General features: G+C 38.5%; 1 protein-coding gene across 7 annotated transcripts in view; it reads left to right on the forward strand.

Annotated features, from left to right (window-relative positions):
• EPHA6 (EPH receptor A6) overlaps positions 1–10,984 on the forward strand; it is a 750,202-nt gene extending 739,218 nt beyond the window's left edge. For all 7 annotated transcript variants that reach the window (XM_053308757.1, XM_053308759.1, XM_053308758.1 and 4 more), the window contains one exon: positions 1,979–10,984. In XM_053308757.1, the coding sequence (XP_053164732.1) occupies positions 1,979–2,093 (115 nt within the window). In that variant the 3' untranslated portion in view covers positions 2,094–10,984. The remainder of the gene's footprint in view (positions 1–1,978) is intronic.
• The last annotated feature ends 957 nt before the right edge of the window (positions 10,985–11,941 follow it).

Here is an 11,941-nt window from a genome sequence, read left to right on the forward strand (position 1 = left end):
CCCATGGCCATGCCTACCCCAACAGCCAGAGAAACCGAGATGTAGTGGCACTCCTTCCCTACACGTCCCCACTCCACTACACCCCTGATGATGTAGAACTACCTTTTTAAAATATAACACCAGCAACAGTCTAGATCAGCCTTGGAAAAAAATATCATCAACAGAAAGGAGAAACCACTCAGAGGCAGCATGTTACCATAGCCCAGTGCTATTTTTTTTCCATCCAGTGAAACACAACAGGATGCTCTCACTCTCTCTCTCTCTCTCTCTCTCTCTCTCTCTCTCACACACACACACACACACACACACACACACACACGTCAACCTCATCCTCATCAGATGTTAAGAACCTGGGATGCTATACTCAAGTACAGCATCTATGAGACTGCATTCTGAAGCCCCACTCCCTGTGCTCATGTGCTCAGAAGCACCAACATCCCTCTGCTTACAGTTACAGCATTTATCTGCATAGACCCGTGCTGTATTAGTGGTCAGATTCTTCCCATGATGCAGACCACTGATATATGCCCCAGTGCTCCAGTCATAGAAAGAAACTGATTACGAGTATGGGGTTTGTCTCTGCAAACAAATGCTCAGTTCAGTTCAGTTTATTTACGGTCACTGACAAGAGAAATACAGCTGAAACAGTAACAATAGCTGATCCAGCTATTCCTAGACCTCATGGAGTCCAGCTATACCGATACACTCTTACTTTGAATTCTAATGGCAGAGAGACAGAATTTAGCAACTGAATAAGTAATTTTGTTATCGCTATCATATAAAATATAGCAAACATAGAATTCATCCAGGAATGCTAGGAGGGGCACTATTATTTCATAGCAAGTGTCCCTGCAAACAAATGCTGTAACTATGGACAGTCGGGGTGGGGAGGGTTGCTTCTGAGTACATCACCATAGCGGTAGGACTAGAGCATACACTCTCGAGGATGCTGTACATTAGTACAGTTTTTATAGCATCTGAAGAGGGCTTCTGTATTCACTAAAAGAGAGCGTGCACAGATGTAGCAGTTGCACAGCACACACATAGCAGTTTGATCACTATCACTTAGGGAAAAGCTGCTCAACTTTGACCCTCCAGCTGTTGTTAGACTACAACTTCTATGATCCCTAGCAACAGTTGCCAGTAGTCAGAGGTGTTGGGAACTGTAGTCCAACAATAGATGGAGGGCCAAAGTTCTGCAGCCCTGATTAGGGCAATTTTAAATCACCCCAAGCAACAAGGCAAGCGTTTAATTACATGGCTGGTCTAGAAGTCTCTTTAGACACTCAGTAGTCTGTCCAGTTTCTATTTATGCTACACAGAATTACAGGCACTGGCTGACATTCTAACAAAGTGCACGCAGTAGGAAGCTCTGTGGGAATGCAGTGGGCACCTGCACACAACTCCCCCAGTTCTCCTACATGCACACTGTCGTGGAAGCGGGCAAAACCTCTCAGCTTTTCCCACACTGCAGAAGTGATCTGTAGTATGCTGATGCTGTGCTTCTGGAGCATGGGAAGAGCTGGGAAGTTTCATCTGGTCCCACAACAGTGTATGAAGAGAACTGGGGTGGCAGACAACCTGCAACCTGATAGGTCCTGGCAGAGCCTCCTTCCGTGTGCACATTGTTAGTCAAGATGTCAGCCACTGAGCAGCTCAGGAACTACCCTATAGGACTACTTAAATTCATTATGACTACTAAATGCAATTTAGTCTAAATGCTGTCCACTGTTACAAGGAGGCACTTTGAAGAGCTTAGTCAAACCTATTGGCTTTTCATTTGGGTTTTCCTGGACCTCTTCAGTTTCTCAGCTGACAATGTACCCACATTCTTAATCATGAATGCTTTCAGGCAGCAGTGCAAATATTTCTTCAATTTAAAGACAAAACTGAAAACATGTAAAACAATTTGAGTTTTATATGTATTATTTGTTACATGTGTCAGAGTGAACCCTAAACTTATTTTTTTTTCTTACAGTGACATTAGAAGAATTGGTGTTGTACTTATTGGACACCAGAGACGAATAGTGAGCAGTTTACAGACTTTGCGATTACACATGATGCACATACAGGAGAAAGGATTTCATGTATGAAAGTTCTAGAAGCGACTGTGTTTTGTGCCTCAGCATTTCTAAAATGGAAGATACTCTAATTCCTTCTTTCTGCTCTTCCCAGCTTCAAGAACTGCAACCTCCTATTCATACTATAAAAACATGTTTATGTTAATACTTCCAACTTGGAATTTTTAATCACACTGCATAGATCCTCCCTCAATTAACTACCAATAACATCTTGGCCCACTGCAAGACTGTTGCTGCACACTGGCAGCTCAGCATAACTCTGTATGACAGTAAAGTATTTGGAAAACTTTCACTGACTTCTTTGAAAGTTAAAGCCTTCTTGGGTTGGAGTGGCTACCTTTTTGATGTATTAGAGTTTGACGGTAGATTTAAAAAAGTAATTGACATTTCTTTCATGTTTTGTGACCATTTAGCTTCCAATATAAAATGTGCAATCAAGAGAAAGAGTTTGACATAAATATTTATTTTATTGTTAACTAAATCCCAAATGTATGGGTACTGTTACATTTACTTTGTACTAGTTGGATTGCTAGTATGCTGGTATGGAAGTTGTTATAATTCTTGGTGAGAATGAGCTATGACAACTTATAGTGAATACTTGTGGTGTGTGAACAGGCTAACGTGGATGATTAGAGAGGATGATGGGCCATCACATTTTTGTGGTGCTTTGTGTTTACATTTATTTGCTTGGACTTCAGGTTTCTTTACCCTACATAGTTCAGAGTAACTTGCATATTTAATTATGACTAATTTTAGAGTTACTCATTTCTTAATCTTCTCTATATGCCTCTACTACATACTGAATTATTCCCAGAAAAGTTGGTTAAGCAACATGCAATATATTATTGTCAGCTATTCTGCAAAATGCAGCTATGCAGACTTTATACATTATGAATTTATACTTATGCTGCAAAACCATTTGCTAATTGTGCACAAGGAAATTCTTCATTGACCATAGTTTTATTATAGCATATTTATCTTCTATAGGCCAGCCAATTTTTTTATTTGGGGGAAAAAATTAAAAATTATTTTCCCCTAAATATAGTTACATAAAAAATAGCAATTTTATTCCAGTGTTTTCAGTCTTGGGGATATTTTCAGTTTCTCCTTGCTTGGGTGGGGGGGAGTTTTCTTATTTGTACAGGAGAGTACTCTAGTGATGATGTCACTCACACTTGAGAACCCTCATGGCATTTATCCATTAATAGCCAATGGCTCTCCTCAATTAATCAGCACAGTGTGCTAGACTGTGCAAGAATGTGACCTAGAGAGAAGAAAGAGCAGTGCTGAGAAATGTTGCCCATTTGAGAGGTAAACCAGGCTGATATACAGAGTAATTAAAGTAATTAATCAGGTGGTGCTCATTAACTTGGCCATCGTAATTGATTTAGTCCTTCCAGTTATAACTTTTAATAGCCATATTATATACCTGAAAGAAAATGCTCTAAGATATCTGTACCTGCACAAAACCTTCATAGATCTACTGGGCTACATCTTCCAAACTCTGCACGGGATATATGCTGCTATGTACCAGAAATGAGCACATCTGCATGCTCTGAAAGCCATGCACAACCACACATATGTCACATGTAGGGACAGCACAATGCATTGATACAGTTATGTCAAGCAACACTATAATCGAGCATTTCTGATTTTCGCTTTAAGGGTAGATAGAGGCAGGTCCTAAACAAGAGTGATTTAAAATGAATTAACCAAACAAAAGTTTCACAATCACTACAGTCTTATTAACAGTTTAAAGGCTGAAAATTGTGTTTGTGACAGACATTGAAATATGGTCCTAGATGGCTGATTCTTCTGTATATTTTCAGTATAGTTGGTGGTGTACTACATAACTGTGCCACATTTAGAGTACTTTTTGTTTAAAACTTCTTAGGCCCTTTAAACAAACAAAAAGGGTTTTCTAAAGATATGGAATGGAATCAGTGAAAATGTTTTGATTATAACTGTACCACAACATTGTCCACGGATGCCAATATTTTTAGCATCCTTTGTAAGTTTGGAATTTAATCCAAACGTTCCAAGTTACCTTCATGCATGCAAGCACTCCCATTCAGTGTGCCAGGTCTTGTTTGCAGGATTGGAAGAAACATGCTTTGCTTCATTATTTCTAAAAATATTCATTTGAATGTTTGTGGGGGGTGGTTTGGATTGCTCTTATCTCTAATGGGAAAGCAGCCATACAAACTGTAATTTTAAAGAAATCCAGTCTTGTGTATAAAAGACGCCTTTCCTTTTCTGTTAAGCTTTTCCACTTGCCTGTCATAGCTTTGGTGCTCATCCTAATGCCAGTCCTGCAAGTTTGCCAATAACCTTTTGAAGCTCTATTGAAACACTGCAACTGAACTTGAAGACTGGTTCACACAAACAAGAGTCCACTTGTAAAGCAACTATGAATAGGCTTCTTTTTGGTGCAAACTACTTGTGTGCAGCTGCTCGCTACACAGATCCACCATGCTACCACAATCCACCATTTAATTTGTATTATTATTTACTTTTCTATGTAAACTGCTTTGAGGACTTTGTTGAAAAGCGGTATATAAATATTCATATTCATATTCATAGTCATGTTTGTGATACCACAGTGCACATCACCTGATCTTCAGGGCAAACAGCTAGACATGGCTTGGTTCCTAAGTGAAACAGTCTCCACGTGACTCATTTTTACATTGTTAGCATGTGGCTGTTTGTTTGAAAGAACATTCTACGATGTTATGGAAGTGCCAAAAGCCATGTGGCAGGTAAACCACTTACAGAGACTGGCTTAACAAACAGGTAATATTTTTGACCTGTGTTGTTAACATTGTTATAGCTAGCTAAATCTAGCAAAGTATATCCCTATGAACACAACAAAGGGTGATAAAATACACTCATTATTTGCAGTTTAATCTTGGATATAGCTGATATGGTTCCCGAGCTGAATGTGCAGCGACGTCTGCATTCAGCAGATATCACTGTTTTTGACATTCAAAGGGAACTTGCATAGAAGTGTCTGCATCAACAACCTGAGCATTTCCCTCCTCAGAGTTCCACTTTGAACATCACAAGAGGCAGCAGCATCTGAATGCAGACATGACTGTAGCTTGGTGCATTATTTGGCAACACCTGAAACCACTAGAATAATGAGAGATTGGATATTAATTATTTTCTAATTAGTATCTATAGTCACTCACAATGGACTAGAACTATATGGCCAAGCTGTTCCTCACATGTGTACATTTCCATTAGTATGGCTGAAAAGAGGCATGTTGTGCATTGCCAGACTAGTTACAGTATATGGTCAATTTGTTTCCAGATGTATCACTCTATGGAAAATATATTTTCAATAGAAAAAGGTAGAAAAAGATCACAGTATAAACATTTATTAAATATATTTTTATAATAATAATCATCTAAAGAAAAAGGAAAGGAATGGAATGGAAGTTCTTTTAGTAACTATCTTGGGTTGTTGTTTTTAACCCCTTTAAAATTTTCTCCTGTATTTTCTTGATGTCTGTGGACAGGTTTTGAGTTTGTTTGGTTCTCTGCACCCCACCCCACCCCACCACACCCCCGTTTTATTGTGGAACATTTTCTTAATAATGTACTTATTAAAAATACAATTTCCACATGTTAGAAGCTGCATTTGGGGAGGGTTTCCCCCACTTAAAGTTTGTTCTCTCATACAGAATGATCTTCCCATGAGAGAACAAACTTTGATGTGTTGACAGAGTTCCACGCTTCCCTGTTTTCTTCATTCTTCACTCCAAGGGGCCGCTAGGGATTGGTGTGAACACAGGCCCCCTCTCCTTTTGCTATGCCCCTGTTCTGTATGTACAAGTGTTATTCGTCATAATTATGTGCACATATCCATAAGATCTAGGTGGACCTTAAATATACATAAAAGCTGCTTCTCCTCTTCTATTCAAATTGGTTCTCTTCAGTTTAAACCTGTTTTGCTTTAGCAATTTGGCAGACATTAGAACAGGGGAAAGACACTAATGTGATAAATTAAAATAGATTGGCTGACATCCTTCCTGACTAAAATATTCAATGGAAGTCCTATTGAAATTATGTTGTCCTTTAGAGTAACTGATGAGTAACCTAGTCGGGATATCAGCCATTGTGAGCATAGGGGAGTGTTATTTTATCTATCACAGAAGGACAGGCCCTGGCTTAAAGGCATTGTACTCTGTGAGCACCTAAAATTCCTGATTAAATAATTTCGATACTTGACAGTCTGCCCAAAAGGACAAAGTTGAAATTATCAACAGGCTAGATAGTATCATACACTTATTTCTCCTATAAATAGAGAATGCTTAATTTTTCCTGCTTTGAAACTCTTCAGTGCTATCATGGTATGGTGGGGTGGGGAGACGAGACAGATTATCTTGATCTGGACCAAAAAATATCTTTGAAGTGTGTATTGTTTTTAAGAAACTAACTGTGGGGGGATAGTTTATCATCCTTCTATTAGAAATTATTATAATGTTTGAAAACATGATGGGACCCAAAAAAAGGCTTCAGAGCCTGATTTTCATTCTTGGCACATGCACAGGCAGCAAGAGAGGCCTAGGAAGTATAGCAAATTTGTGCATGCCTCCCATTTCCTAGTCTGCTCCCTCCACCACTCTGTCAACTTACATTGAACATTGGAGCTTGAGTGACTTCACTGTGCGTGTGTTTGGCAGGGGGCGGGGCGCTGCATGGGGATGTAGGAAGCATGCATTCCAGATACACCATCTGGACTGACCTGGTATATTTCTGCACAGGTATCTATGCATTTACAGTGAGAGGGGGAAATAGGGCCCTTCCTAGCCCTATAGGCAACCTCCATGCTTGGGTGCTACACCTGCATGGAGAAGGAATTTTCCCAAATGTCCTTTGATGTTTGAAGGTTCACAATCCAACATAAGTGTGCCAAAGCCCATTGATTTCACTGGGTCTAGGACTGCTTAAGTCTGTACTGGATTGTGGTTCTTGAAAGTTGTGATAAAATTAGAAGAGAAGTAATGAGCTTTTCTCTTTCATGACCATTCTTCCCAGTTGTACTTTTTAAAGGGCCAGTTAGGGCCATGGCACATGCCTTTGAGCATAAGTAGTAAAAGGGGTATCCCACAGCATGTCTTATTGTCCATTTGCAATAGAAGATAGAGCATAATCTGGCTTGGATCTAAAGAACTGTGCTCATGGCAAAGGGCTTTCCCAACCCCTACTCTCTATGGCAGCCATCCCCTGAAATGTTACTCTTGAGTTTCAGGCTGATGTATGGAACATGGGGAGCTGCAGCAGGAGAGAAGAACCACCTTGCGCTAGTGGAAGTGGCTTTCACTAGTGCAAGAGCAGCTTTGGGTCCAAACCTGCACAATCAGATCTGATCATATGTATTCTTCCCACATCATATGCATATGCAGCCATTTGGCCCTCAGCCATTTGGCCTTTCCACTGATATAAAAAAGATAAAGTTGCCTGTGTTTTGCCCAAAGGAAGCCTGGCTGTATAGATCTGTGCTAGCTGCAGCTAGTACTGTTTGCAAACTAAAGTAGCATCTGAGTGATGCCAAGTGTAGCAGAATTAGTCAGGTCTGACCACCAGATCCAGACAAGGAAAGATTGTGCAAGGTTATGCAGGTATTCTATTTATATCAATGGGATTTATCCTTTTCTCCCACACCATAGATATTTTCTTTCCCCTCCACCATCTTCCATGGCTACCTTTTGTGCATATGAAATCAAATCCAGAAGGATGATCAATGCATGAAAGCCCTTGCTAGATCAGGGTGAATAGTTTTAGGAACAGTTGCATCCATCAGCTAATCCAATTAATTATGTATACCTGGTTTGTGTCTTTAAAGCAATGATCCAAAACGCTTAAAGAAGCATTGGAATGTTCCTATACACTCCAATAAGACTTCAGTCTTATGTAGATATCTTCAAGGTCATTTCATATATTTTCAATAAAGTCAAATATCTAATTTTTTAATCTTAAAATAACTTCCAATTTATAAAAACAACAACTGAGAAATAATCACAGACAGATGACCTGGCACATAAGAATGGCTTGCTTTCTTATTTCCTAGTGCCAAATAAAACTAACTAAATTAAAAGTATTTTAAAATGAGATTCCCTACCATTATGATTTAATTTGAGCTATTTATTCAAGTGCTACCAAGATTGACTGAATCATGAATAGGTGGAGTTTACACCCATGAAAAATGATAGAACTAGAGAAACAGGTGAAAAAACAGCCAAGTATGGCCTTTTATTTTACTGTATTCTCAGTTGTGGTCTGATAGGAAGCTCTTCTTTCCCCTGCTTAAAATACATTATCAAAATACAAAAAATAATTATTATTAAGTGTTAGTACTGCATAACCTCAAACAAATCAGTAATGTAGGCATGTGTTTAAATACAATTATTCTAAATACTAGAAAAGCTTCATTAACTATTAAAACCAAGACAAACAACACCATGAAAACAGCAGGTATCTATTTGTTCAGGATGTTCTGCACCACCATCTTTGGGTCTTCCCATTTCAGCTTCTGTTCAAACAAGCATACTACCCCACTTTTTATAAATGTATGGAGTTGTGTGGTTTTTTTTTTAAACTGAATCAAAACTCAGGATGTTGAAAGTTTTATAATAAAAATATTAATCCATAATCATATTATGCTTCCTACTCTATCTTGTTCTGCTGTGTCCCAAATTTTTCTCATTATCTTATATTTACAAAATTGCAAATGGCCTATGAACCTTCTGTTCACATTGCCTGTACAACATTTTAATCCATGGGGAGGTATGCAAATTTCCAGCTCAGAAAGAAGTGAACACCACAAGAAGAGTGAATGAAGGTCGCAAAGTTGTACCTTCTGTTTCGAAAGTGGATTATGTCGTACTGGTAAACAGGGAAGAAAAGTTGAAGCAATGGTCAGAATAAAGGGAGCTCACTGCAGGACTAATGACAGTAAGCAATTCATGATTGCCCCAGCACTAGTCCCAAATGTACTGAGCTCTGAAATACTGTGCTAAAAGTGCGGGGGGGGGGGGGGACCTCAAGCCTCACCTCTCTGGGGAAAGGCTAGCTTGCCATGAAAGCAGTATCACTCTGAGGCCGAGTCATGCCACTATGGCAATGCTAAGAAGTGGTGTGGTAAGCCCCTTGCTACTGCTGGGCATGATGTGGCAATGAAAACAGATGCCAGAGATAATGTGTTCTGGGAAAGTCCTGAAAGGATTGGTGAATGTTGCTGAAAGGAAAGCAATCCTAGGGAGTGGTGGGATGGAGTCACTGGGAATGATTCTGCCTCCTTTCCAATAAAAGAATCCACAGAAATATGTTTTCCAGTAATTGTCTCTCAGGATGGCACAGGGATCAAGTCCTTATGAGTCTTAGGCCCGAAGCCTTCCCAGGCCCCTCCTCCAAAGAGGAGTATGGGACCTCGGCCATTATAACACAAAAGCCAATGTCAGAATAAAAAGGTCGTGGTAGAACCATATTAGATGTGCCTAGCTCTAAGAAAAGATGTGGTCTTTAAAGTCACTTCTGGAGCTTTGTCTACTCTTCCTGTCTCTTCTTTCCAGAACAGATTAGTGCACATGTGATTCACAGTTCAATTACATTATCAATAAACAATTGATATGCATGACTCTATGAGTTATAAAGCACATGCACTGAAGCAACTCTATCTGCAAACTTCTTATATTGAAATGAGCTCTACTCTCTTCAGGAGAACTAATTTGCAAGTAAATGGCTTGAGATCACAGCTTTAAATCTACACATGTTCTTGCCTACAACTTACACTTGAAGATAAGGCCCACTGATTTCAGTGGAGTTTATTTTCCAGTACTGAGGCTTGAAACTATTACTGCTACAACAAAATGTTAAAATACAATACCTATCCTAAAATATTCACGTTTTATAGCAAGTTCATATATCAGAAATTTCTGAAGGTCCAACTAGTTACTGTAACTTATTTACTTAAACAGGAATACTTCTGGACTCCAAATAAGAGATGTTCAAATATTTTATTCTTAATCATTTAAAAGCACTCTAATAAGTACTTTATAATTCTTATTCAGCCTTACCAACACTTAAGAGGCTAGTCGTTAATGTACCCCTTTTTCAGTTAGAGGAACTAATGCTCAAAGTGACTTACCCAAACTAAATAGGTAGTGCAGTGCTCAGCTAAAACTTCTCTTGCATCCAAAATATTAATATACTCTTATATATTCTATACAGCACAATTAAGAGCCAATGTCCTTGACACTGGCTCTCAAAGACATTGTCTCTTAAATATTCTGTATAGTGTTTTTCATGAAAGTAAAAGACAATGCCAAGTTGTGTGAAATGGTAATGGAAATATAGTTATTTTCCTTTTTAAAGAGATATCTCCCATTCCTATTCCATTTGCACTTTCTTTTGTTAAGTTACAATAATAAAGCAGGAATAATTGTTAAAAATAAAGCCTATCATATTGATCTGCAATCCTAAAGGGAAATGTGGTAATTTTCCTACTTAAATTAGAAATGAAGTAATCCACATTTACTTGAGAGGTGGTATTATTTTTGTCATTTGAGATCTACTATGATATTATGATGTTCCATGTAAATTTTCATGTGTTGGCATGCCTATAAGTTAGTAGTGTAATAAAATGTTCAGCTCTCATAACTAGGGCGTTTTAAGGTGAATTGCATTCATATGCCATCTATTTGCAGAAAGAATATGGGGTTTGGCAAAGCTACATGCTGAGCAACATAATAAGATATTTGTACAAAGTACAAGTTACTGATGATTATTGTATTTTATTTTTCTATGATTTCCTAAGAGGCATTATCAGGTCTTACAGATGGAGTAAGCCTGTTTATTAAGATATTTATTAGCAAATAAAAGTACAGTACTGGTGATTATTTCTGAGTTGAAGTTTTTTGTTTCACCTAAATATATGCAGGATATGCATGAAGTACAAGAAGTTCATATGTGACCAGTTATTTTTGCATATCCACACTGAGAACAAAATGGAGCATGCATTAGTGAGAACAAAGATAACTCGGCTGCTACAGCAACCTAGCACCAGATCATGCCAAAGCAAGTTCCTTGATAAGGGCATCTCACTTACTGTTTTATTATATGACAACCAGAAGAGTTTATTTTGCTCTTTAAAAGCAGCAGTGTTGGGTCAAAGCACAGCCAGAGAGCCCCATGCTTGGATCTGCTGCCTGCAGTTCCCTCTGTCTCACACAATGTCAGGATGTGAACCATAAGGTTAGTACTGTAGCTCTGCCACTGACCTTCCTCTCTTGTGCTGGCAGTTTAAAAGGGAACAGAGTCTCAAGGGATGGGGTGTTTTGTCCCCCCCCCCTTGTGAGATAGAGGTGATAACCTCCATTTTTCTCTAGCTCCTTTTAGGTAAAGGGAAGAGAGACTACAAATGTAATAAGGACTCCTAATCCTAAGCATTCTCATCAGGTGTAAGTCAAAGAGAATTGTACAGGGAAAGTAGGGGGAAAGCTAGCTAAGGACAGGCTTTATTTGATTTAAAACAAATTGATTTAAATCACAATTTAAATCATGATTTAAATCACTTCCGAGGACTCAGTTATAATGATTTAAATCACTAGTCTGATGATTAAATAGAATACTTTTTCTAGTAAAAGTACATTCTTGTTGTGTAATATAACCGTAATGCATATTCAGAAATAGATGTAGGTTTCATTTTTTGAAGGTAGATACACACTATAATAGGCACACGATTCTCATAATGCTGTTTCATTCAGGCAACCAGGCCTTTCATTTCATTGTTGCACTGTTTGCATTTTGCACACATGCTTGTACAGGTACAGGAATTTCATTAAAATATTCCCAAA

The sequence above is a fragment of the Hemicordylus capensis genome, chromosome 3 (assembly GCF_027244095.1).
Source record: "Hemicordylus capensis ecotype Gifberg chromosome 3, rHemCap1.1.pri, whole genome shotgun sequence".
Lineage (NCBI taxonomy): Eukaryota > Metazoa > Chordata > Lepidosauria > Squamata > Cordylidae > Hemicordylus > Hemicordylus capensis.